Source organism: Malus sylvestris, chromosome 6 (genome assembly GCF_916048215.2).
Source record: "Malus sylvestris chromosome 6, drMalSylv7.2, whole genome shotgun sequence".
Classification (NCBI taxonomy): Eukaryota; Viridiplantae; Streptophyta; class Magnoliopsida; order Rosales; family Rosaceae; genus Malus; species Malus sylvestris.
In genome coordinates this window covers 2,325,999-2,351,757 of record NC_062265.1, presented here as the reverse complement: position 1 = coordinate 2,351,757, position 25,759 = coordinate 2,325,999, and the positions used below count along the sequence as shown (strand labels likewise).

The 25,759-nt window shown below is 39.0% G+C and overlaps 1 protein-coding gene and 1 pseudogene across 2 annotated transcripts; one reads left to right on the top strand and one right to left on the bottom strand.

Annotated features, from left to right (window-relative positions):
• Positions 1-903: 903 nt before the first annotated feature.
• On the top strand, positions 904-3,414 carry LOC126627101 (alcohol acyl transferase 2-like). 2 transcript variants are annotated; one of them, XM_050296532.1, is made up of 3 exons: positions 904-1,418; positions 2,297-2,716; positions 2,753-3,414. In XM_050296532.1, the coding sequence occupies exons 1-3, from the start codon at positions 978-980 to the stop codon at positions 3,236-3,238; spliced, it is 1,347 nt and encodes a 448-aa protein (XP_050152489.1). In that variant the 5' UTR covers positions 904-977; the 3' UTR covers positions 3,239-3,414. The 2 variants fall into 2 exon arrangements, with proteins under 2 accessions (XP_050152489.1, XP_050152488.1); XM_050296531.1 differs by having other exon boundaries at positions 905-1,418; positions 2,297-3,414.
• A 10,555-nt stretch (positions 3,415-13,969) lies between these two features.
• Positions 13,970-14,644, bottom strand: LOC126627107 (uncharacterized; annotated as a pseudogene).
• Positions 14,645-25,759: the final 11,115 nt, after the last annotated feature.

Genomic DNA, 25,759 nt, shown 5'->3' with positions numbered 1-25,759 from the left:
ACGACATTATCTACACTGAGGGGAAAATGATAGGCTTAGACTCACAATTGACTAACAGTAATGTGGTTCAAATTCGTCACACATGGTTTATGTTTCACGTGCTAAGCTTAAAAATTCGTCACATATGAAAGTGCATATTGGGAGTGTGAATTCCAAATCGGATAAAAGAGGACTTTGCATCTGCTTATAAGTGATTAAACTGGTCCTTATATTGTTAATTAATTTTGGGGTGTAATATCCATACACCTCATTTTACTTCTCGCACACATTTTTAATTTTCTGTTGTTGGATCAGATAAATTGAAGAAGATCAACGAACAAAAATCATCAAGAAATGTGTGAAAAATAAAATAAAATGTGTGGATAATATATCCCTTAATTTTACGAAGCCTCATCTTTCTTTATCATAACAAACTATTATCATGAGATAATTGAGTAGTCACCATACCAGATCAATCAAAATTAATAATAATGTGAAACAATATTCTCCCCTGCTAGTAGTATGCCAGTTATTATAAAATAACAACGTTTTCCTTTAGAGCGGACGTCTGATCGATGTTTTACAACAGTGACAGCTGTAATTGGGGCAGGTACATACGACGTGGCCTTTTTCCTTCCATTCCTATGAAGGGTTTTTTACCGCACACCTGTCATCATATCCCTGTTAGTGTACAGTTTTCTGTTGTTGAAATGAAATTCAGCATTAATGTATACGTACGAATCTAGGGTTTTTTATTGTTTGTTTTTTTTTCTTCTGCAGCCCATGTTGATTGCGTGATTTAAACTTTCTTTCTAACAACATTTTTAATGGAAAAGAAAAGAATCACATTCACAATGTGTGGAAACTTGGATGGAACCCTAGAGCATCTGCATAACGCTATATAAGTACTGGCTATCAACTTTTAGTTAGCATGCATACCACAAAATAAAAGTTCCAAATCCTTTGATCTTTTGCTGGTTCTTAAGCTCGTTACTGAAATGATGTCATCCTCAGTACTTCAGGTGAAACGATTGCAGCCGGAACTTATAATTCCGGCAAAGTCAACGCCTCGAGAAACAAAGTTTCTCTCAGATATTGACGACCAAGAAGGCTTGAGGTTTCAGCTTCCAGTCATAATGTGTTACAAAGACAACCCTTCACTTAATGAAAATCGTAATCCCATTAAGGTGATTAGGGAAGCCTTAAGTAGAGCATTAGTGTATTACTACCCTTTAGCTGGTAGGCTTAAGGAAGGGCCTAACAAAATGCTCATGGTCGATTGCAATGGTGAAGGTATCTTGTTTGTCGAGGCTTCTGCTGATGTCACACTTGAGCAACTAGGAGACAAAATTCTACCCCCTTGTCCACTCTTAGAGGAGTTTTTATTTAATTTTCCAGGCTCTGATGGAATTATTGGTTGTCCTTTGCTGCTGGTTCAAGTGAGTCAATTAATTATTAATAACATGTTAATTAGGTTTTCGTATTCATATTTGGTCATAGCCATTAATTCTTTACAAAAAAATTGAAGTAGGTTAAGGGTAAGAGTAGTATTTTTTGAGTTAAGATCACATACATACGCCGGAGATTTTTTGTAAGAAATTAATGCAATCAACAACATATGAATTTTTACTGAAAATAAGGACATAAACAGGAAAGCGCTAATAATATTGTAAATAAGTTGAAGTTTGGTGGCATCGCAACTGTTTTTAACTTTTTCATAAAATTGGCAACCTTTTTCATAAATGAAAATTTATCATATTGCCATTACACCCAAACTTGAACTTATCTACGATACTACCACACCTCTTTGTTCATGTGATTAAAGAAAATTCATTAGGTTGTTTTGAAAGAAAAGATTATGAGACGCTTTTTGTTATTTTTCAAAACTGATTTTTCTTCGACAATCCTTATGTTTAACCCTATATATTATAAAATTTGTGTACACACCGGATCGAGGAAATTACATTTCTACATGGTAATAGGTCCTAGGTTTTCTATCAGTCTCACATCACCTTTATTGCATAGGTTTTCCTATGCCATTCTTCTTCTAGGTTTTTTGCTTTTCTATCTTCTATAAGCATTTTGTCTAAATTCCTCTGTATTATAAAGACTTTTTCAAGTAACTACAACATGCACGAGACTCTTTCGAAGAGATTCCATCTTTCTTGAATTTTATTCCTGATTTTTATGAAATTTTGGTTTCCTAATTAGATCATCCAATTTAGATAGTTTTTTTGGTCTTTTCTAAGGAATTGTTAACTAGCACGAATAGGATGATCAAGAAAAAAGTCTAGTAACTAACTTTTTCAATATGCAGGTGACCCGTCTTAAATGTGGAGGTTTCATACTTGCATTGCGCCTAAACCACACAATGTGTGATGCACCTGGATTTCTCCAGTTCCTGACCGCCGTTGCGGAGATGGCAAGAGGCGTAATACATGCACCATCTATTATACCAGTGTGGGAGAGAGAGCTCTTGTTTGCCCGAGATCCACCAAGAATTGCATGTGCTCATCATGAATATGAAGACGTGATTGATCATTCTGATGGCTCATACGCATCCAGTAACCAGTCAAACATGGTTCAACGATCCTTCTACTTTGGTGCCAAGAACATGAGAGTCCTTCGAAAACAGATTCCACCCCACCTAATTTCCACTTGCTCCACATTTGACTTGATCACAGCTTGTTTGTGGAAATGTCGCACTCTTGCACTTAAAGTTAATCCAAAACAGGCTGTTCGAGTTTCCTGCATTGTCAATGCACGGGGAAAGCACCACAATGTACGTCTTCCCTTGGGATACTATGGCAATGCATTTGCATTTCCAGCTGCAATTTCAAAGGCTGAACTTCTATGCAAAAATCCACTGGGATATGCTTTAGAGTTGGTGAAGAAGGCTAAAGCTACCATGAATGAAGAATACTTAAGATCAGTGGCAGATCTTTTGGTACTAAGAGGGCGACCTCAATATTCATCGACAGGAAGTAATTTTTTAGTTTCTGATCTAACTCGTGTAGGTGTTGGAGATGTCAATTTTGGATGGGGACAGCCGGTATTTGCTGGACCCGCCAAGGCCATGGATTTGATTAGCTTCTACATTCAACACAAAAACAACACTGAGGATGGAATATTGGTACCAATGTGCTTGCCATTCTCGGCCATGGAGAGATTTCAGCAGGAACTAGAGAGGATTACTCAGGAACCTAAGGAGGATATATGTAACAACCTTAGATCAACTAGGATCATGTCAATGATGTAAGTGTTAAACGTAATGCACTTTCTGTAATGTAGAGTTGTGTCTCTTGAAACTAATTCAAGAGTTATGGCGTCATCTAAAGGTCTGAATGTTAATATAGATAGCCAATAAGATGGCCAAGTGTTGTAATAAAAATCTAAAAGCAATAAAGTTATGTAAATTTTAGTTCCCATTCAAAACTCATCCAGTCATCCTCCATATATATTCTCTTGTATTCTTCCTTTCTGCAGTGTAATTGAAAACTGCTAATCTTTCCTCCAACAGTAAGAATCAAATTGCTCATTTGTTAGACAATTTAGTAAGATTTCAATGGATTTCTTAAAGAACCATGAAAATATCACGAAGTCTGAGCCTTAATTTCCTCAAACCAATGAGTGCAAAATGATATACATGCGATCGAGAACACAAAAGTAAACTAATCACGCACAATGATAGGACCCTTGATTACTGTAGAAGCATATGTAGAAACAATTACAAGCACTCAAATATTCTTCCCACCTACTCGTGATTTAGGGTTTGAGATCTCCTTGGCTCTTTCATTCTAGGTAAAATTTTCAGCCCTATTTGTATTAAAAGTTTGTTGAATTTGAGTTGAGACTCAAATTAAAGTAAAAACCTACTCGTGGGAACGACTTCATACTTGCTCTTACTATGATTAATTGGGTTTGCAAGTTAAAATTGGGTTTGCTTATATGATTAATAGGTATTTCAAGTTCACATCACCGAGCAAGTTTCACTAATTCAAGTATATAGCTTAAGCGACCTACCAAACTGAAAACATAGTAAAGTAAATTACAATGTTCACACAAAATTGAACAACAAGAAAGTCACATGCCCAAAAAAAAGTCTATGTAGCCAAGCCGTCAAATCCAAAATGAAAAGAGGGAAGCAAAGCAATGTTTGCATATGAAATTTCAAGCAAGTAAACAGGCTGAGTAAAAACAGGGCATGTACATGCCCATCGAGGCTCTAAATAAAAAGTTCCATGTAATTTGTTAGTCCCTTGTGTTTGGGTTTATATTTGACTTTGGGCTTTGTGATAATGGAGGCCCAAAGATGCAAAAGCAAGGAAAAGTCTGGACTCAGACAAGCCAATAGGTCTGAGAAGAATTGGAAGCTATTTCAACTTAGGCATAGGCCATATGACTATGATTGAAGTGATGGGCAACAGAGGGCACCTCACCACTAACCAAAAAACACTTTTCAAGGGTATGGATGAGTAAATAGGTGATGACTCACTGCCCTCCGAGAACTATCAGCTAAAGGCAAGGCTTGGACAGTTGGGCCATATTGTCTATAAAAGTATAAAGGAACACCAGAGACAAGGACACTCAGCCAATCAATCAAAAGACATACAAACTTTGCTCTCAAACAAGTTTTGTCCAAATTTGTCCTTTTTAGCTGTAGTTCCCTTATAGAAAGCCATATTTTGTCGAGTTTAGAAGCTCTGCTACATTCCCTTAGTGTTGTAACATCGATTCCCTCTAGTAAAACCTATTTACTTTTCATCCCTGACAGTATACAAACCCCTGTAAACACAAAGTAAAGTGGTTGCAAAAGTTCAACCTTGCCTGACAAGGTTAAATGTTGCCTGAATCTCTTTTGTTTGTACTTATAAATAGTAGATCTGTTGTTTAATGCATTTTTCTTCATGTATTTAAGTCATTTTCGACTATTTTCCACTCAAAAGTTTCATCTATAATCAAATCTGGATAAGTTAATGAACTTGTTTTCATTAAAGCAAACTTTGATTAAGGAAATGGTTGGAAGAGCCCTGAACTCCCTTCATTTTGGACATACAATGTTATAAGTAAAAGTCATTATTTACAAGGCAGGAAAAGAACCTTATACATACTTAACGCATCTATGACAATCCTTTGATAAACAAGAAGTCTAAATAACTTGAAGCACAAGTAATTGACGTAATTCACACATATACAACAATCTATTATACAAAAAGATAACAGTGACACGCTCAGATCTTTGTTAGCTTTGATTGTAAGTCTTAAAGCCTAAATCAAAGGCCCCACAAAGGCACCTTTCAAATTAACAATAAACTCGTATTGCAACAAACCAAACAGCAAGATCTTGCCCGACAAGCAAGAAAGAGCTAGGGCCATAAGGAGCTGTGCGATGGACCAGATCCAGAATCCAGGCCAAGCATAGTTTTGGCATGTTCGGTGGGACCATTTGATAATCTTGTATGCCAAGAAGAAGGAAGGAACAAACCTTTATATGGAAAGCAGAGTTTGGGCAACCCCCTTGTTTGACAAAGCAAACATAACAGATCACCCAGAAGATTTTCCCTCACTACGAGGTCCTGCAATTCTAGAGAGCTCGACTTCTTTTGAAAAGTCAGGTGGAAAAGTTACTAACAATGACTTGCAAGCTACTATGGTGCAAGTATTAAGAAGTATAGAGAAGATCACTCTGGAGACCAAATAAGAGGTTAGCAGACTTTGTTCTTTAACAGGAACTCTACAAAGAAAGCTGGAGTTAGAGTACTCTACATCAAGGGATAGCTATGCCAGGGAGATAATCAGGGAAACAAGCCCAGAGAATGAACCGGTGATTCATTTATTCCCCTTACTCGGGGAAAAGACGAACACGAGGAAGAAGAAAGAGGATGCTAGGACCAGTCGGCCAGAAGTAATGAGTTCAAGACATAAGCTTGCCTGATCCTCTACCACTTCCACTAAATGTTAGCAGACAGATCGGGCAGGAAGGAGTGAAGTTAATGGCGACCAATCCAGTGTGAGAGACAAGCGAAAAAGGGTTACCTGTAGCTACGGGCAAACCTCTCTTTTATAGGCCACCACCGTTGGCTAACAAGGCAAAAGAAGCTAGGTGAAGGCAGCCAGAACCACAGAGATAAGATTTCTCAGGCATTGATCGTAGGCCGAAGTGGGGCATTTCTTATACCCCACACAACAACATGGCTAATCAACAACTCATGAATAAGTTGGCAGAGATAAGAATGATGGTGGTACATAATGCTCTGCCACAGGTTCACCCGATGTTCAGGATAACATACCAGAAGCTTTATCCTAGGTATATTGATGAGCAAAATCCTTTCCCTTTCAACTTCAAGATGCCTGCATTCCCAACTTTCAGTGGAGAAGACTGTAATGTGTCTTGCAGAGACCACATTTTCAAGTTTTCAAATCACTGTGTAGCATTCGAGATAACCCTAACTACAAGCTGAGACTATTTGGAAATTCATTGGTAGGCTTGGCTTCCTGGTGGTATTCTCTGTTACCCTCTAATTCCATTGCCAACTATGGGCAAATGAAGATAGCCTTCCATGAGTAGTTCTATAGGATGGAGCCAGAGATGATCATCAATGATTTGGTAGAGGTAAAACAGTATGGACATAAGTTTACGGAAGATTTCATGATGAGGTTCAGAAGAACCAGGATGAGGTGCCAGTTCCGATTCAACCATGCTCAGCTCATAACTATTGCCCAAAATGCTCTAAGGCTACCTTTGAGAAAGAAGTTCTATTATGTGCATTTTAACGAGCTTCAAGAGTTGGTGATTGTAGCTACTAAGTATGAGAAGTTGTTGACAGAGGAACAACAAGTGAAGCACTCATCTAAAGTGCCTCATTTCTATAAGAACAAAGCCCTAATACACCAGGTAGAGCTTGAAGGCCTAGAGCAGGGAGAAAATGATAGCAGTTTGGGAGAAGGGATTGAGTTATATGCTGCGGAGATGACCACTTCTTTCAAACCTTTAATAATGAAGGGATTGGTCCAACCTATCAAGGACCAGAATGTGGTAATGAATGGTGAAGGTTTTGTGCCCATGAAGCCCCCAAAGTACCAGGCGTATTCCTTTGAGCTAACCAAGGTTGCAGACATTTATGAAGAACTAGTAAGGGCTAAAGTAATCTTACCCAACAGCACCAAGAAGATGCCCAAACCTGAAGAGCTTAGAGGGAAGAAGTACTGCAAGCTTCACTACACCTTCAATCACTCTATAACTAATTTTGTGTAGTTAAGAGATTGGATCCAAGATCTCATAGTCAAGGGTAAACTATTATTAGAGAAACCCGAAACTAATATGATAATTGACATAGATCCATTCCCATAAGCCTCACTCAACATGATCAACCTTAATTGGATTGAGAAAGGAAAAACAAAGGCTACCTGGGATGAAAATGGAGAGAGAGAAGGCAAGCTATTAGGCCATCAAAAGGTGTTAAAAGGTTGCCCGACAGACCCTAAGCAGCTATGGTCAAATGAGTGGTTTTATGTAGTAAGTGTCAGCGTGGCACATTGAGTTTCATTATTGATCGGGAGTTAATCAGAAGAAGAGAGATAGAGGAGCAAGATCCCTGTAGAAGTATTGTTAGGGCTGCAGAGAAAGAAACCACCACGAATGTGTTCCAGAAATTGGGAGGAGATTTAGAACTTAAATGCCTATCTGAGGTGTTCAGAAACTATGAAGCCTTTTAAGAAGCTGAATATAAGGAAGCAAAAATGCCAAGATGGGTGGATGTGAAACCTTCCCAGCCAAGTTATCATAGCAGCGTAAGACAAGGATGGCGAGAGAGAACCATGAACCCAATTTCCCCAGTTACTAAGAAAGATTCAGCTTGACTCGCCCGAAAATGGTACATAGTAGGTAAAGATGAGAGACCTGTTAGAAGGACATATATGATAAGGAGGGTTTAAAAGCAGCATAAGGCTTATATGAACTCATTGAAAATCCCTGTCATTTCAGAAGCTTCTGAAAATGTTAAGTTTGAAAATGCCACCCAAGAAGGAAGAAGACAACTCCAATGGAGAAGTAAGAAAAAGATAAAGAAAGCCAACAGTAAAGCTGAAGGAGAGGGAGACCATGCACCTCAAAACCCCCATCTAGGGAAGTACATAATCTTAAGAAGAGCTCAAAAGAGTGTTGTGATGATGCCTACACCAAGATGGGATCCAGAGCTTATTTATTTGGGGACCATCTCCCCTGAGAGGGGGATACCTCCACCTCTACTGGAAGATGCTCCTTGTGAAATCCCAAGATAGTTGCATAACTTTGATATAGTAGAAAAAGAGGAAGTGCCCGAGTTGATGCTAACCAAGTATGCCCATGCCTCGATGGACCAATTTATGTGTCAGATTGAAGAGAAGAAATAAAAAGTACCTGGACCCAGCAACTTCCATGTAAACATGACCTATGTCTTATCAGCCATGTTTTATGCAGAACTAGATCAGCCAGCAGCAATGGAGGGTGATTGTTTGGCACCATAACCAATTATGGCACTTGTGAACATTGAGGAAGCTGGGAAATAAGTATCAAGCTTGGCAGACTTGCCCGACCTTACACGAAAAAAGCCCGAGAGGGTTTATTCTAACAAAATGGTGTTTAGCAAGCCAAGTCTAGCTTTAGCAAACCATCTGAAGCCCATATATGTGATAACTCATCTGGAGGGAGTCCCATTCGAAAAGGTGTTGATAGATGGTGGGGTTGCAATTAATGTGCTCCCACTTAAACAGATGATGAGGCTTTGCAGAAGTGAGGAAAATCTTATTCCCACTTATCTCACAGTATCTAGTTTCTTTGGGGTCATCACCAAAACCTATGGGATATTGCCTTTCGAGGTAAATTTGGGATCCAAGAGGATTATGCTAGCATTCTTTATGGTGGATAATAGCTTTACCTATGGGGCATTACTGGGGAGAGATTGGATCCACCAGAGTCTGTTTGTACCATCCGGTTTGCATTAACAAGTTGCTGTTTACCATGAGGCTAGAACGGATGAGCCATGATTTTGGGAGAGAGTGGAGCCTGAATCATGGTCATTTCTCCCCACAGCCAATGTTGTAAAAGCAAATTTTTACAATCTTAGTGTTCGGATCCTACAATGTCTAGGTGCTTATAAGAACGGCAACCCTACTAAGGTGACGGCCTGGAAGCTCCTAGAATAAGGAATTTTTTTCACCAATGAGGAATAAGACATGCCTTATATTGTCCCATCCCACCCACACTAATGATGTTAGATAAGAGGAAGGACCAAGTGATAATAGTCAGGTCCTTAATCGAAATATTGCTGGAATATAGAAGAGAAAGAAGAGAGATTAACGAGAGTTCATCAAAGGAGTTGGCTGAGTGGAAAGAAGGAACTTCGGGCACCAAGGATAGAGAAGGAAAAGAGATTTTGGGAGAATAAGTGGAAGCAGCCATTGACATGACAAAGTGTGTATATGACCTAAACTGGCTAAATGATGAACCCGAGGCCCCAAAGTCAGTCGAATTTTTGTGTATAGAGCCTGACAAACTAGCACCAGAATTACAAGACCCATTGGAAACCATTAATTTCGGGATTGAGGAGGATTCAAGGCTAATACAACTCAGTAGGGGTGGGTTCAAAAAACCGAAAACCGAAAAAAACCGAAAACCAAATCGAACCGAAATCGAAAAAACCGAACCGAACGAAAAAACCAAACCGAATTCTTTTGGTTCGGTTCGGTTTTAGTGATCTAGAAACCGAATCAAACCGAACCGAACCGAATTAATTAAATTAATTTTTTTATTTAATTATTTGTTTTGGGTATTATTTTCTAAACCCAATTTGTAAGTTAAAATGTGCTACCCCAATGTGTTGCCAAACTTTAAGCTCAAAATATTAAAAAAAGGCCTATAAAAACTCTAAACCCTAACCTATTATTTCTCCCCCATATAAGGTTCCGGAACCAAACCGCTTCCCGAAGTACCTACATCCATCTCCATAGCACTGTCTACTTCTGTGCCAGCTTTCTTTTCCAAATCTACTTTCATATAACATATAACATAATCCATAAACATTTATTTCGGGTAGATTACTTGGGTAATTTGTGATGGAAAAGAATCCAACACACACTAAATAAATCCACCCACGCATTACCTTTACTAATCAAGTTGTCAACATGTAGTTACAAGCAAACAACACTGATCTTTGAACAACATCATACAATTTAACTTTTCTAAGTCATTTGTACGATTTTTGTGTGATTTTTGTGTTGTGAGGTTGTTAGTTTGGACTTTGAAAGACTTGATTGATGATTTTAGTTCAACTTTAAATGTTTTATTTTCATTGTCTTTGATTCTAGTTAGAATGTTTATGTTATGATTGTATTGGATATGTTAAAATTTAAAATTTCAATGTTTTTCATTTTTTGAAAAAAAAATAAAAACAAAAAACCGAAACCGAACCGGAAAAAACCGAACCGAAAAAAAACCGAACAAAAAAAAACCGAAAAAAAATTGAACCGAACCGAACCTAACCAAAATTTCAATTTGGTTTCGGTTTTGGCAAAAAACCGAACCGATTTAAACCGAACCCACCCCTACAACTCAGTGGCTTGTTGGAAACTGAAGATTGGGCAAAAATAGTTGACCTTTTGCATGAATTCAAGGACTGTTTTGCATGGCATTACATAGAAATGCCCATTAAAGAAGGGTACAAACCTATAAAGCAAGCACTAAGAAAGATGCCAAAAGAGATAGAAAAGAAGGTCAATGAAGAGATTGTGAAGCTGGTAAAGGCAAGATTTATTAGGCCTACAAAGTATGTGGAGTGGTTGGCTAACGTTGTACCTGTATTAAAAGTTGTAACTAACACCGTCCGATGTTGTGTCAACTATAGAAGCATTAATGAAGCCACGCCTAAAGATGAATACCCTATGTCTATGGTTGACCTGTCCAGAGCTGCAGTTGGAAAACATAAAATTCTATCTTTTATGGATGGGAATGCTGGATATAATCAAATAAAAATGGCTAAAAAAGACATACATAAGACAACATTTAGATGCCTAGGACATATAGGAGCTAATGAATATGTAGTCATGTCATTCGGGCTGAAAAATGTTGGTGCTACCTATCAAAGAGCAATTAATGCTATTTTTCATGATTTAATCTGGCATAGCATGGAGGTATACATTGATGATATTGTGGTAAAGCCAAAAACTGAAGAACATCACCTAGAATACCTCAGACAAGCCTTATTGAGAATGAGGACCCACAAGTTGAAGATGAATCTTAAGAAATGTGCCTTTGGGGGTTAGATCGGGCAACTTTTTAGGATTCCTAGTTCATCAGATAGGTGTGGAGATAGACAAGAACAAAGCTCGAGCTATAATGAAATCACCTCCCCCCACCAACAAAGTACAATTATAAAAGATGTTGGGGAAGATCAACTTTTTAAGAAGATTCATTGCTAATCTGGCGGGTAAGATCCAATCGTTGACTCTTTTATTAAGGTTAAAGAATCAAGATAAGTTCAAGTGGGGCCCTCAACACCAAGAAGCTTTTGACAGAGTAAAAGCTTGTCTGGCCTATCCATTAGTGCTTATGCCTTCCCAAAGGGGAAACTTTTGAAACTCTACATCTCTGCATCTGAGAAGTTAACAGGAATTTTATTGGCTTAAAACAATGAAGGTGGGAAGGAACAAGCAATATATTACCTCAGTAGAATCCTTACTGAGGTAGAAACAAGATATACCCTAGTTGAGAAGTTATGTCTATCTTTATACTTCACTACCTGCAAATTAAGGCATTACATGTTGCCTTCCCAGCTCCATAGAATTGCCAAGACTAATGTAATCAAGTACATGATATTTAAGCCAATGCTAACTAGGAGAATTGGGAAATGGATTCTAGCATTATCAAAGTTCAGTTTTCAGTATGTACCTCAGAGGGCAATAAAGGGGCAAGCAATTACAAACTTCATGTCCGAGCACCAAGACTTTAAGGAGGAACTTGTCAACATCCCTGGAACTCTGGAAGTGGCCAGCCTTTAGATCCCACCTAGTAAATCTCATTCGGGCAGGAAAGAATGGATCCAACAAGAACTAAAGAGAATAACTAGATTATGGATCCCCTACTGGAATTCTATTTTTATGGGTCTTACACTCAACATGTTGCAGGAGCTAGGATTGTCATCATTAATCCAAAGGGAAACCAACATTGCTACTCATTCCTTATGGATTACCAAGATACTACCAACAACAGGGCAGAGAACAAGGCATTGATCATTGGCTTAGAAATCCTGATAGAGTTGGGGGTAACTGAGGTAGAAATATATGGTGATTCTAAGTTGGTGATTAATCAGTTGAATGGAGAATACAAGGGCAGACATCTCACAATGGAAGTTATTATTTGGCAGCTACTCAGTTGCTAAACTATTGGGGTAGTGAACTAACAATCAATCATGTCCCTAGAGAAGCAAATTTAATTACCAATGAAACTGCACATATGGCTTTTGGAGCACAGATTCAAGAAAAAGGGTTTGAGATGAATGTAGAAGTACAAAGGAAAAATCTCCCTTCTATCTTTGAGAGAGGATTTAGCTTAGATATAATGGCTAAAAAGCCTGAGATAAAAGACTGGAGAACATCCATCGTTCAATACTTAAGATACCCCTCTTCCCCACATGTCAAAAGGTTAGACAACAAGCAACTAAGTTTGTTACGTGGGACAAGACCTTGCTAAAAAAGACTCCAAATGGACTTATGTTGAAATGCTTGGGTTTGGAGGAATCAATAAGGGTAATTGTTGAAGTATAGGAAGGTATTTGTGGGGCACATTAAGCCGGAACAAAGATGAGGTGGTTACTAAGAAGATATGGATACTTTTGGCCCTACATTGAAAAAGATTCTAAGGCCTATGCCAGAGGGTGTGAAGAATGTAAGAAACATAGACCTTTCCAGAATATACCATCAGTACCCTTGAATCCAGTAGTGAAGCCATGGCCTTTTAAAGGGTGGGCAATGGACTTCATCGGGCAAATATACCTAGCTTCTAGCAAATGGCACACCTTCATAATTATGGCAATTGATTACTTTACTAAGTGGGTAAAAGCTTCAGCTGTGAAGACCATTAATTCAACTGTTGTGAAGAAGGAGACCAAAATCCTACACAGATATGGGGTCGCAGATAAGTGTTACAGACAGAGGGCCATCATTTATCTCAAAAGAAGTAGAAGAGTTTGCATATAGGTTTAAAATAAAGATGATCCAGTCTAGCCCTTATTATCCCCAATCCAATGGTCAAGCAAAAGCTAGCAATAAGATCTTGCCGAACATTATAAGGAGGATGGTGGCAGAAAGCCCAGAAAGATGGCATGAGAAGTTGGGAGATACCCTTTAGACCTACAAAACCTCAAAAACAGCAGGAACTGGTACTACTCCTTATGCATTAACATTCGGGCAAGATGTTGTACTCTCTATGTAAATCAACGTAAGTTCTATAAGGCTTTAGAACCAATTCGGTCTACATAGTAAAGAATTCATCTAGGCCATGTGTCAAGGGATTGAAAATTTGGATGTACCCTGAGTTGAAGCTTTAAACAAGATATAGGAAGGAAAGAGGGCTATTGCCCTAACCTACAACAAAAGGGTGAGACTCAAAACCTTTGAAGAATGAGAGTTGGTATGGAAGGTAGTTCTACCCTTAAGAGCTCAAATCAGGGGTTTTGGGAAATGGAGTCCCACATGGGAAAGCCTTATTATCATCAACAAAGTGTTAGACAGAGGGGGATACTACTTGGCAAATTTAGAAGGAAACTTGCAAAGACATTCAATCAATGCTAAATTCTTAAATAAGTATCGCCCAACTCTGTGGGATGTTAAAGATTATTACATTGATGAAGTTTAAACACTAGGAAAAGTAGTGAAGCCTTTTTATGTATTTAAAGTACTTAAGCATTAAAGTGCAAGTGAATAAGCAGATAAGTGAAGAAGGAAGTTACAAGAAACCCTAGACTAACAGTTTTACATCCTTAGCTAAAGCAGCTATCCTGGAATGATAGGTCTGCATGATAGTGAAAATTATGCCCGGCTCTTCTAAGGCAATGTTGTTATTTGCTAGTTGAGCTTCAAAGTCATCCATTTCTTGGTTGACCTCCTTCATTTCTTCAATCTTTTGATAGAGCTTGCTTAAGAGGGTCATCTGCTTGGCCTTAAAAGCAGAGAGTTGCTCCTCCAACTTTTGGATCTCAGAGGTCACTACCATGATTCTGTCTTCCATGGTTGAGCCCTCTTCCACCAGATGCTGCAGGGAAGTAGAAATTCTGGAATGCTTCTCCTTGTAGCACTTTAAAATGTTAGCTTGCCTCTCAGCCCGAAGATGTTAATCCCTCAGTGCCCTCAAATTCTCGAAGAAGGAGAGGAATGACTCGTATTGAACCTTTGACATCTGTTGAGCCTTATACAACTTAGTAAGAGCTTTCTCAACCTCTTAGAGTGCCCTGAGACTGAAGGAGGCCGAGAAATCGCTCTGCATCCATTCCTTGAAGATCCATCATTGATCTTGAAGGTGTTGAGGCTTGGAAGGGCGTCGTGGAAACATCATCCTTGTCCGAATTTTCCCAAACTCTCTGACTAGTTCGGGCAAAAAAGCTATGGTAGGAATGGAAGCTAAGGGAAAAGGCATCACTCTAGCACCTCTAAAGGCAGTAGCAGCGGTGGCAACCTCATAAGTGATAGTTAGGAGAGCCTCAGATGTAGCAACCTTCATGGGCCGAGGGATGGGGAATCTCTATGACTCCAAAAGGCTTGAGAGGTCGATGGAGAATAACCTTGCTCACTGCAAGTTGAGGGGATTTGCTCGAGCTCTCGTAAGAATTTTGTTGAACCAAGAAAGAGATAAGTTAGAAGGTTAGTCTATACCTAAGATAAAGAAAGAACAAGAATGAAAGCACTTGTATACTTGAGAAGACCCTTGAGCTTTGGGATGAGCTTCTATTGATGATGCTACCTTAGAAGAAGTAGGCTGGCTGGCCCAAAATGAAGCTTGGGAAGCCTTATGGCTAGTCACCTCAGAGACAACTGGTATCTCGAGGACTATAGGCTCCTCAAAAGTTGTGTTGGCTAATTGGTGGTCTCATCCACTAGAGAAGACTGCAAAGACAACACACAGATTGTAAGTTAATGAAGAAACTTAAAGAAAACTTAGAAAAAGCTTAAAGAATGAAAACTTACAAAAGTGTTATCATCCTCTACATAGTGAAGCATCCCCTCAGTTGTTAGATTAAACTGGGAAGTAGGGGTCACCACCATTGCTGGGGTAAGAGTGGAAGATGGAGGAGCTCATGCTTGCCCGACCTGAGGTACTGAAGTACTTCCCCTTGCCTAAAAAACCACAGAAGTGAATGTTAAGCTTTGAAATTCAGAAAACAAAACTTAACTAATGTTGAGAGAATGAATTGTACCTCTGATGACTTAGCCCGAGAAGGAGAATGATGCATCGATCGGGCTGGATGAGAAGAAGGCTCGGGCTAGGAAATTCCTTTCACTTTGGTATCTTATTTCAAAGAAAACAACAAAGAATTAGTAAAGTGTTAAAGAAGATAAACTTCAGAGTTGCCTTAGTACTCAAAGTTTGAGAGATTATACTTTCAACTCTTCAAGAATCTTGGCAAGGACCTCTTTGTCAGTCGATTGCACTTCCTCGCCCATCTGTGACTCTTGGTGAGTAGGGGCAGGTTTCTTAGTGGCAGGAAGTCTTGCTTGTAAGAAAAGAAAAGAGAGATTAGCTCGAAACTTAGAAGAGTTGAAACTAAGGGAAGAAAAAGCTAAGGTTGGGTCACTTATTAGCAGATATTTGTTTTTTCCTACCTGTTTCGATGGGAAGGGCAGAGGAAGACTTAGAAGCTTAGGAAGTCTGAGACCCAATATCCTTCTTCGTGGAAGTAACTCTTGAGGCAGGTAAGGTAAGCTGAGCTTGGGGTCCTTCCTCGAGCTCGAACTCCGACGACTACGCTACGAAAGCCTTTACTAGACGAGGGGCCATAGCTTCTACTTAGGGCCCAGCCTCAGTCTCCTACTCATTGAACAACTCGGAGATGTCCTCAACATCCCCAGAAGTATGGCTTGACCCTACTCCTTGCCTAACTGCCTCTGCAGCAATCTATTAGATGACCAAGGCATCAGCAGCCAACCCTTCTTGCCCAATATCCATTTCCTCAATGTTGCCTTGGGCTGCAAAGTTAGAAAATGAGTTAGCAAACCATAAACTATGAAAGTATGATGTGGAAAATGAAAACAGAAGCAATGTGATTTACCAATAAGTGAAAGTTGGTTCTTTTGGTTAATAACCATCTTCCAGCTCTCGAATTCATCCTTTTTGGGGAAAGACTTGAAGAAGACTTGCTCGAAGAGTTTATCGTGGGCTTCCCTAATATCTCCATCATATTTCTTTGACCACTTAGTCTTCCACCAAGTAGTGAACTGGGAGGTACATTTGAAGTTCAGAGCCAAGGGCTTGTGAGCAATCTTACTCAACACTTCAAAGCTCTGCCAACTTGCATAAAAAGTAACCTCAAAGGGAGAACGGAGGCGATAGAAGGTCCCATAGTGAAGGGAGTCGAAGAACAGCGCTGGGATTGCCCGCCTGAATCCTACTTGTTTACCACATAAGTTAGGGTGGTAGGCCTCTAACCCACACTCGTACCCCACTCTGTCACTTCGTACTCCCCAAGCCAGGTCCCTTTGTTGAATGCAGCTGATAAACTTTTCTTTGCACGAGTTGCTGGTGTCATCCCCGAATGAGTCCTGGAAAAGTTGGTCTGAGAACCAAGGGTAGCTCCTAAACACAGAGGCATCCTACTCTAAGTTTGCCCGAGTCCGACAAATTCTGAAAAAATAAAGGCAGGCAAGTGTGGAGTGGCTTGTGGTAGAAACCTCTACTAAAATTTGGGATGGAGCTACGCCTTCAGGGAATTCTAGGTTGGCAGCCCGAAACTCAGGGAAGTACCACTAGAGCCAAAGCTGCACCATCCAAGTGGCCTTATTGACATTGATTTCAAAGGGATCTCCCTTTGTCATTTCGTAGATGAGGTGGTAGAGATGGGCCAAAATGAATAGTTTCGTGATGACATCATCAAATGAGTGTAGTGCATCCACTAGTGGAATCTACTCTAACTTCACCCCCTTCGATTTGTTGAGGAACACATATTTGTTCAACCAATAAAGGAGGAAATACATGTGTACTTGAGCTCTATCCACGGTGGAAGAGGGTGGGCTAAACATCTTCTTGGGGAAAGGAATGAAGTCTGCGAATGATGTCCCATAGCTCTTGAATATGGAAGAGTTGTACTCCAAGAGAGTGATTGAATTGGAGGTCTCCGAGCTTTCAGCGATCAGGCAAGAGAGGAAGGACCAGTCGTGTGTGATATCCACATATCTGCCTAAAGGCCTTAAGCCAAATACTTGAGCCATGTTCAAGATTGTAGGGGTTATGGGACCTATTTTAAGGTCGAATGTGTGGTCCTATTCTTCCATAAGAGTAGGGCAGTTCATAGAAACTCGTGCTTAATTGGAACAACGATCTTTGACATCATAATGAGCTCGTAGATGCCATTCACCATCCATTTTTGCTTCCAGATGGGCTCAAGCTCATGCACCCACTGAGATCAAGCTTCGTCCTTCATCAGAGGAAAGCCCCTCCTAAAATTCGAACCATTTGGAGGTAGAAATCCCAGCCTCGACGAAGTAGAGGTGGGAGTAAACCAATTGGCAATAGGCATGTTGTGCTCCACTACAATTGGGACTCGGGCAGTCCAAGCATGCCCTAGATAGTGTGCCTTTTCCTCATCGAAGAAGATAGACAGGTTTAGGCCAGCCCGAGGGTGATAAGGTCGTTGAGCCGGCGGTGTAAGTTAACGATTCTCTTTCTAGATTCACATACAGGGCACAATTTGGGGGCCATAATTGATTTCGAGAGAGTGAAGTGAAAAGTGATTGAAACTAGGGCAAGAAAGGGCTAAGAATGCAAGAGATTCAAGGATTCTGGAAATTCAGAGAGATGGGTTTGCTGAAGGTAATGGCCAAGGAAATTTAAATGGAAGTTATTTAAGGTAGTTAACGTTGGTGATCCAGGGTTAGTGCAAAGGTTTATTCGAAAATGGCTGAGTAAATGGCGCAAGTCCCCAGTTAAAGCATTCAATTAATTTTAATCATTAACAATGTCTTGGTTAATAAACTTAACAATGATTAAAGGGGCACTGTTTGGGTTTATATTTGACTCTAGTCTTTGTGATAATGGAGGCCCAAAGATGCAAAAGCAAGGAGAAGACTGGACTCAGAAAAGCTAATAGGCCTAAGAAGAATTGGAAGCTATTTCAACAAAGGCATAGGTTATATGCTTGTGATTGAAGTCATGGGCAATAGAAGGCACCTCACCACAACCAAAAAGCACTTTTCAAGGATATGGATGAGTAAATAGGTGATGACTCACTGCCCTCCGAGAACTATCAGCTAAAGGCAAGGCTTGGACAGTGGGGCCAAATTGTTTATAAAAGCAAAAATGGACACCAGAGATAAGGACACTCAACCATTCAATGAAAAGACATACAAACTTGCTCTTAAACAAGTTTGTACCCACAAAGCTGCACTTTGTCCAAATTATGTCCTTTTTAGCTATAGTTCCCTTACAGAAGCCATTTTTTGTCAAGTTTAAAAGCTCTGCCACCTTCTCTTCATGCTGTAGTATCGAATCTCTCTAGTAAAACCTAGTTACTTTTCATCCCTCACAATATACAAACCCCTGTAAACACAAAGAGAAGTGGTTGCAAGAAGTTCGACCTTGCCCGACAAGGTTAGATCTTGCCTGAATCTCTTTTCATTGTACTTATATATAGTAGATTTGTTGTTTAATGCATTTTCCTTCGTGCATTTAAGTCATTTTCGACTTTTTCCAATCAAAAGTTTCATCTGTAATCAAATCTAGATAAGTTAATGAACTTTTTTTTCATTAAAGCAAACTTGGATCAAGGAAATGGTTGGAAGGGCCCTGAACTGCCTTTATTTTGGACATACAATGTTATAAGTAAAAGTCCTTGTTTACAAGGCAAGAAACTAACCTTATACAAACTTAATCCATCTATGACAATCCTTTGATAAACAAGAAGTCTAAATAACTTAAGGCGCAAGTAATCGACCTAACTCACAGTTATACAACAATATGTTATACAAAAAGATAATTGTGGAACACTCATATCCTTACTAGCTTTGATTGTGAGCCTCAAGGCCTAAACTAAAGGCCCCACAAAGGCATTCGTGACAAAGGTGGAGGTTTACCAAAAGACAAGATTTGGAAGGACCATTCAGGAGTATTCAGGTACAAGATTGGTACAATCCTTATTTCTTCTTGTACAAATGAATCTGAAAATGCTACTGCATATAACAAAGACGGAACTGTTTGTCTCTCTGAATTCAACTCAATTGATTTTCTGGCAATTTTTGGTTTGGGTTTTGTTCTTAATGCGAAAAAAGAGGAATTTTTTAGAGGAAGCTGACCCCTTTATTGTACCTGCTGAGAAAACTCATCTTGCTCTCAATGTGTTTGATGAAATTCCAGACTCAAGATGTCGTGTTGTTGTCAATTATGATATGTGTTATTGCAAGGGTATTCGAGATAAGAGTGGAGGCTCAAAATTCAGGTATATGGTTACTCTGAATATTCATTGTTCGTCACGCAATTAGCTGAAAATTTAAGGGTCAAATTTTTTTTAATTTATATTTATTCAAATAAAAACAATTTATTTATAACATAAGATAAATAAATTACAACCAAAAAAAATCATTTAATATGTTTTACAGAGCAATTCATAAATGAATTGCATTATTCATCATCCGAATTATAATAACTTTCAGTATCGTCGCTATCATCACTTTCGATCTCCCAATCCTCTTCCTTGATAGGTACGTCATCGTAGTCATTCAGGCCCACTACACTATCGTATCGCAGAAGATTACCGAGGTCATTTGTAATTGACTGAATCTGTATTTCAATTGAAGCCACTCCTTGTATATGGAACAATTCTTGGATAAGATTTGTATCTCAAAATGTTTCCGCATCATTTTCCATTGAAGATTCTAAACGTTGGTCAGGGACGTTGTCGACATCGTCGTCAGTAGTGTCCTGTTCTGGTATAGCATGCACATTCCTCTGATCCATCTTCTGAACAACTTTCCAACCTCTCCCTGATTTAAGGTCATCTAGGTACACAATATGTTTTTCCGTGTTTGCCAAAATGTAAGGGTCTTCATTGTACCAAGTTATATTAGTGTTTCACAGATAGCAAGCCATGGTCGATTTTAACACTTCCATACCCATTTGGATTTGTATCAAACCATCGACACTTAAACATGATCACTTGGCATCTGTCTTTGTAAAGCAATTGCATGACACTTGTTAGTTTGCCATAGAAATCAATGTCCGTACTTTCGCCTCCACCTGCGCTATTTTACATACACAACTTGTCATCTCATACAGCCCCCAAAAACTTTACGCCATTAACATAGCAACCCGAGAACAATTCAGCGGAATTAGGCCGAACACCAAGTTATATAACTCTTCACTGTAAGTGGGGGAATTCGAGGCTTTCAATTTATTCACCTAACATTATACAAAAACATACACCTGTTAGTTCTAGAAAATTAAATACTACAATATATATGTCGAATACAACACATTTATAAATTACATATTCGAGAAACCATTGTGGAAATAATTCTCAGTGTTTCTTGGCATACCAATGTGATGGATGTTTTCGCTTCATCATCTCTTCATACTCATCTAGGTATGTTATTGTCTCGTCACAATTATTCAGTACGAACCAATGAGCTACCTCCATGTAATTTTTGGAAAACGACTCGCCTCTTACAAGATCTCCAAAGGGTCGTACACATTGGGCAAAAACTGAAAGTTTCTCCTTTCTCACACCCTTGTCACTATTGCACTGAGGACGATTGAAAGTCATCTCCACATCTTCTAAATACATTCCACAAAATGTAAGCGACTCATATTGAACCCAAGCCTCTATAATTGATCATTCGGGCTTCGCCCTGTTGTGTTTTTTTTTCAACTCCTCGAGAAGGCTGCCAAAATAAAACGATACGATACAAGTTAGCAAGCGTGGGTTAATGATGAATAAACAAATGATAAGGATTATATATATTCTATTGGATACATCTAGCGATAGGTTATAGGACCAGCAAGAAATGCTTCTTCCGGTAAGTGAACCATCATGTGGATCATACTTGTGAAGAAAGCTAGAGGGAATATCATCTCAAACTTGCATAGAACTTGGACAATGTCATGGAGCAACTGATTAACGTTTGTCATTCGTAACGTTCTTGCCATCAATTAGGAAACAAATCTGGACAGCAACATGATTTGCTTCACAACATCTTTCGGCAATAGGTGTCAAACACCCACAGGAACTAGGCGTTGCATAACCACATGGCAGTCATGGCTCTTTAGTCTAGCAAATTTACCCCCATCAACATTGAAGCAATGCGCAATATTGGATGCATACGCATCGGGAAACTTTACAGACGATACAATCTTTAAAAATTCTTTTTTGTCATTCGGTTTCATGGAAAAAAACGCAAGATCCCTTCTAACTTTATCATTGCCCCTATTCATCCATAAACCCCTCTATATACCCATTATTTCCAAATCAAGATGAGCTTTGATCATTTCCTTTGTCTTGCCCTCGATATCTAGAATGGTGCCCACCAATGTGTCAAATACATTTTTCTCAACATGCATAACGTTTGAGGTTGTGTCTCAATTTTAGTTTCGACCAATACGGGAGCTCAAAAAACATAGACTTGTGCGTCTAGTTCATATGTGTAGAAGGTCTAGTCCTGCTTACTATTTTCCCGAACGGAGCAAAATCCAAACAATTAAGCTGTTTCAAAATCTGATCACCGGACCATTCTCTAGGTCTAAGGCGATGCTCTATTTTCTCGTCGAACTCTTTATCCTTTTCCCGCCACTCGTGGTCCCATGGCAACTATCTCCGATGACCAAGGTAACAAACTTTTTCGACGTGCCAACCAGATGTTACATCATCCTTGTATACAGGGCATGCCATATAACCCCTAGTGCTCCACCCAAAAACCATTGCATATGTGGGAAAATCGTTCACAGTACACATAATTGCTGCTCGCAAAGTGAACATCTTCCCAATACACTTATCGTACATGCGCACACCATTTGTCCATAAATCCTTACCAACAGCCTTAAGTAAACATTGATTGACCTACCAGGATCCTCAGTTATCAAAAGAGTCATAATCATGTATTATTTTTTCATGCATTTCCAAGGCGGCAAATTATATGAAAATACGAAAATCGGCCATAGGTTTAGAGCCTCAAACAAATTGAATCCGTCAATGGCAAGTCTCAATCTAACATTTCGAGGGTCAACATAAAACTTAAGGAACGTTTGATTGAACTCTTTTCATGCCTCCCCATCTGCAAGATGCCTCATCACGTCATCGTCTACCGGTTTTTCCTTATGCCATATCATGTCAATGGCAGTATGCGTCGACATATACAATTGCTGCAACCTAGGTTTCAAAGGCATATAATGCATGACTTTTTGTAGAATCTTAGTCATTCTATTCTTATATGTCATTTTGAACCTCGACTCATTGCATACAGGACATCTATCCAATGCTTCATTCTCTATGGAATAAAATACAGGGCATTTATCCAATTGTTTTTGCAAGCGTGAATTCTTTTCATAACTCAATCCAAGACCATTCAACACCTTGTGTGCATGTCTATGGTCTTTCGGCAAACAATTGTCCTTTGAAAGCATTCTCTTGAAAACCCCCAAAAAGTAATCGAAACACTGGTTCGACATATGATACTTTATTTTTCCATGCATTAGTTCCACAATAGCCGTGAGAACTGAAAAGCTCTCGCACCCCAGGTATAACTCTTGGTTGGCATTTTTTAATAGTTTTTCATATTGTTCGAACTTTGCACGGTCCATTGTTGTAGGCACGTCATCTTCCCCTTCCTGATTGGTGTTTGTTGATGCAAATAGAAAAACATCATTTATAATATCCATGACTTGTTTATTAGGATCCACAATAGGTTCAACATTGCCCACTATTGTGGCGTTTGAAGACGAAGCATTGTCTAATTGTTCCCCATGGTGGTTCCAAGTATTATAAGTATCTACCATTCCATTCCTTACTAAATGAAATCGAACATTTTCAATTGTGTCCCTTAACGTGTTGTTACACCTCCTACATGGACACCGGATTCTAATTGCACCCAGGTTGTGTGTACATGAAAACTCAATAAAATTCTCGATTCCATCTAATTAATCCTCAAACAGAAAACTAAGTTTTACTAAAAAAAAAAAAAAAAAAAACAAGTACGAAATTAATCACAATTAACTCCGTACATCACAACACATATTTGTACGTCACGTACAAATTTACAACATAATATAAATATAATTTCACAACACAATATAAACATAACAACATAATTTTCAACATAATGTAATTATCTCGATCAACCTAGAGAAGAAGATGGAGGGAGTATTAGATGATGAAATTGAGAGAAAATGGAAGTTAACTTTTGGACGAATGATTTTGCGTGACGAATACTGTGCTCGTCGCACAAATACACTTTGCACGACTAATATATCATTCGTTGCACATGTCTACATTTTTTTTTTCGTTTACTTTATAAATTATTAATGTAAATTTTTTTTTTCATCTAAATAAAAAAAAAAAACTCAAACCTAATTAAACATTACCAAATTAATTAACAAAACTAATTTATTATCCCAAATACATATTATAATCAATGTAAATATTAATAGGGAACTTGCTTGCGTTGGTACCTCTCTACTCGCAATACAACTTTCCTTTCACGAGCGCCTTCTCCCGAATCAGCCATTACCTAATTTTTTTTTCCTTTCCTGCCATTTTTGCGCAACGAATATGTTTGTTCGTCACGCTAGTGCCTCTTATGTGACAAAAAATGTTTCGTCGCGCAAGCTATTTTTTCCACTAGTGAATACTCGTGGGAACAACTTCATACTTGCTCTTACTATACTACAATTGGTCTTGTGCACTTGCAAGTTAAAATTGGGTTTACTTATATGATTAATAGGTATTTTGAGCTCACATCACCAAGCAGGTTTTCCTGGTTCAAGTAGAGCTTAAGTGTTGAAACCAATTGTCCCACATCGAACAGAGGGAAGGAGAAAGAGTACTTTAAATAGAATTACCCCACTCTAACTAATATCGAGGCCTTTTATGATAAAACCCCACACCTGAGGATTGTGCAGGTAGTTAAGTGGGGACAGTATCGGTGTTGTTAGAGTGGGCCCTCGGCCCGTCGACCTAAAAATTTCCACATGGTATCAGAGCCAAGGGACGGGCTCGTATTGCCACGTGATTGGGTGGGTCTCCATTGGCCCCACGTGATTGTCCACGTAGGCCAAAGATGCCACGTGTTTGGGTGGGTCCCCAATGACCCCACACGATTGGGTGAGTCCCAACATGGCTCCACGTGGTTGCCGATGTGTGAAATTTCACGTGTGATCCATAAATGGGGTCTCACGTGTGGGGGAGTGTTGAAACCAATTGTCCCACATCGGACAGAGGGAAGGAGAAATAGTACTTTAAATAGAATTACTCCACTCTAACTAATATCGATGTCTTTTGTGATAAAATCCCACACCTGAGGATTGTGCAGGTGGTTAAGTGGGGATAGTATCAGTGTTGTTAGAGTGGGCCCTCGGCTCGTCGACTTGAAAATTTCCACATTAAGCGACCTACCAAACCGAAAACATAGTAAAATAACAAGCAAATCACATGCCCAAGGAAGAAAAAGGGTCCATGTAGCCAAGCCGTCAAATCCAGAATGCAAGAAACAAACATCTTAACAAATTATTTGAAGAAAAAAAAAAAAAAAAAAGAGGTAAGCAAAGCAATTTTTTCATATGAAATTTCAAGCAAGTAAACAGACTGAGGAAAAACAGGGCATGTACATGCCCATGGAGGCTCTTCATAAAAAGTTCCATGTAGTTTGGTAGTCCCTTCTCTTTTCAGAAAAGTTTGTTGCGATCTCGTAGCCTTAAAGAAAGGCTATTCCAAATGGCGATTGACATGTCCAAGGAGTAGGTTGTGTTAGGATATATTAAATAGTGTAAGATTGTGACACTTTGTCATTAGATTGTGAGTTTAGTAGTTTGCTCTCCTTCATGATGCTCATATTGTCTTTGTTAGCTGTGCTATATAAGCTTCAATGTAATGACTTGATCATTAAGTAATCAAAACAAAGAATATTCAGTCTCCTTTCTCTCTCTATATCTTTCTCTCTCTAGTTCTTGATTCTCTCTATTTCTTCAATTTCTGTGTACATTAACATGGTATCCATCACCATAACTGCTTGCACGATTCTTCTCGATCCTTCTTCTACTTCCGCTCTTCAAGTTTGATCAAGAATTTCTGTTTCTTGCTTGCAATCGTGTTCTTCTTCTCTGAGCGATTGTGTAATTCAAGATTTCTCCTCTTCTCCTCAATTTATAGGTAATTCGAGCTCACATCACCGAGCAGGTTTCACTGGTTCAAGTAGAGTTTAAGCGACCTACCAAACCGAAAACATAGTAAAATAAACTACAATGTTCCACGCAAACCATTTGAGCAAGCTAACGCCAAAAAAATTGAAGAACAAGAAAGTCGTATGCGAAGAAAAAAAAAATCATGTAGCCAAGCTGTCA

Bases quoted from the DNA above. Each gene is read 5' to 3' on its own strand.
- LOC126627101 (XM_050296531.1), top strand. From the start codon at position 978: ATGATGTCATCCTCAGTACTTCAGGTGAAACGATTGCAGCCGGAACTT. The intron at 1,419-2,296 runs GTGAGTCAATTA...TTCAATATGCAG, and splicing joins GTCCTTTGCTGCTGGTTCAA to GTGACCCGTCTTAAATGTGG.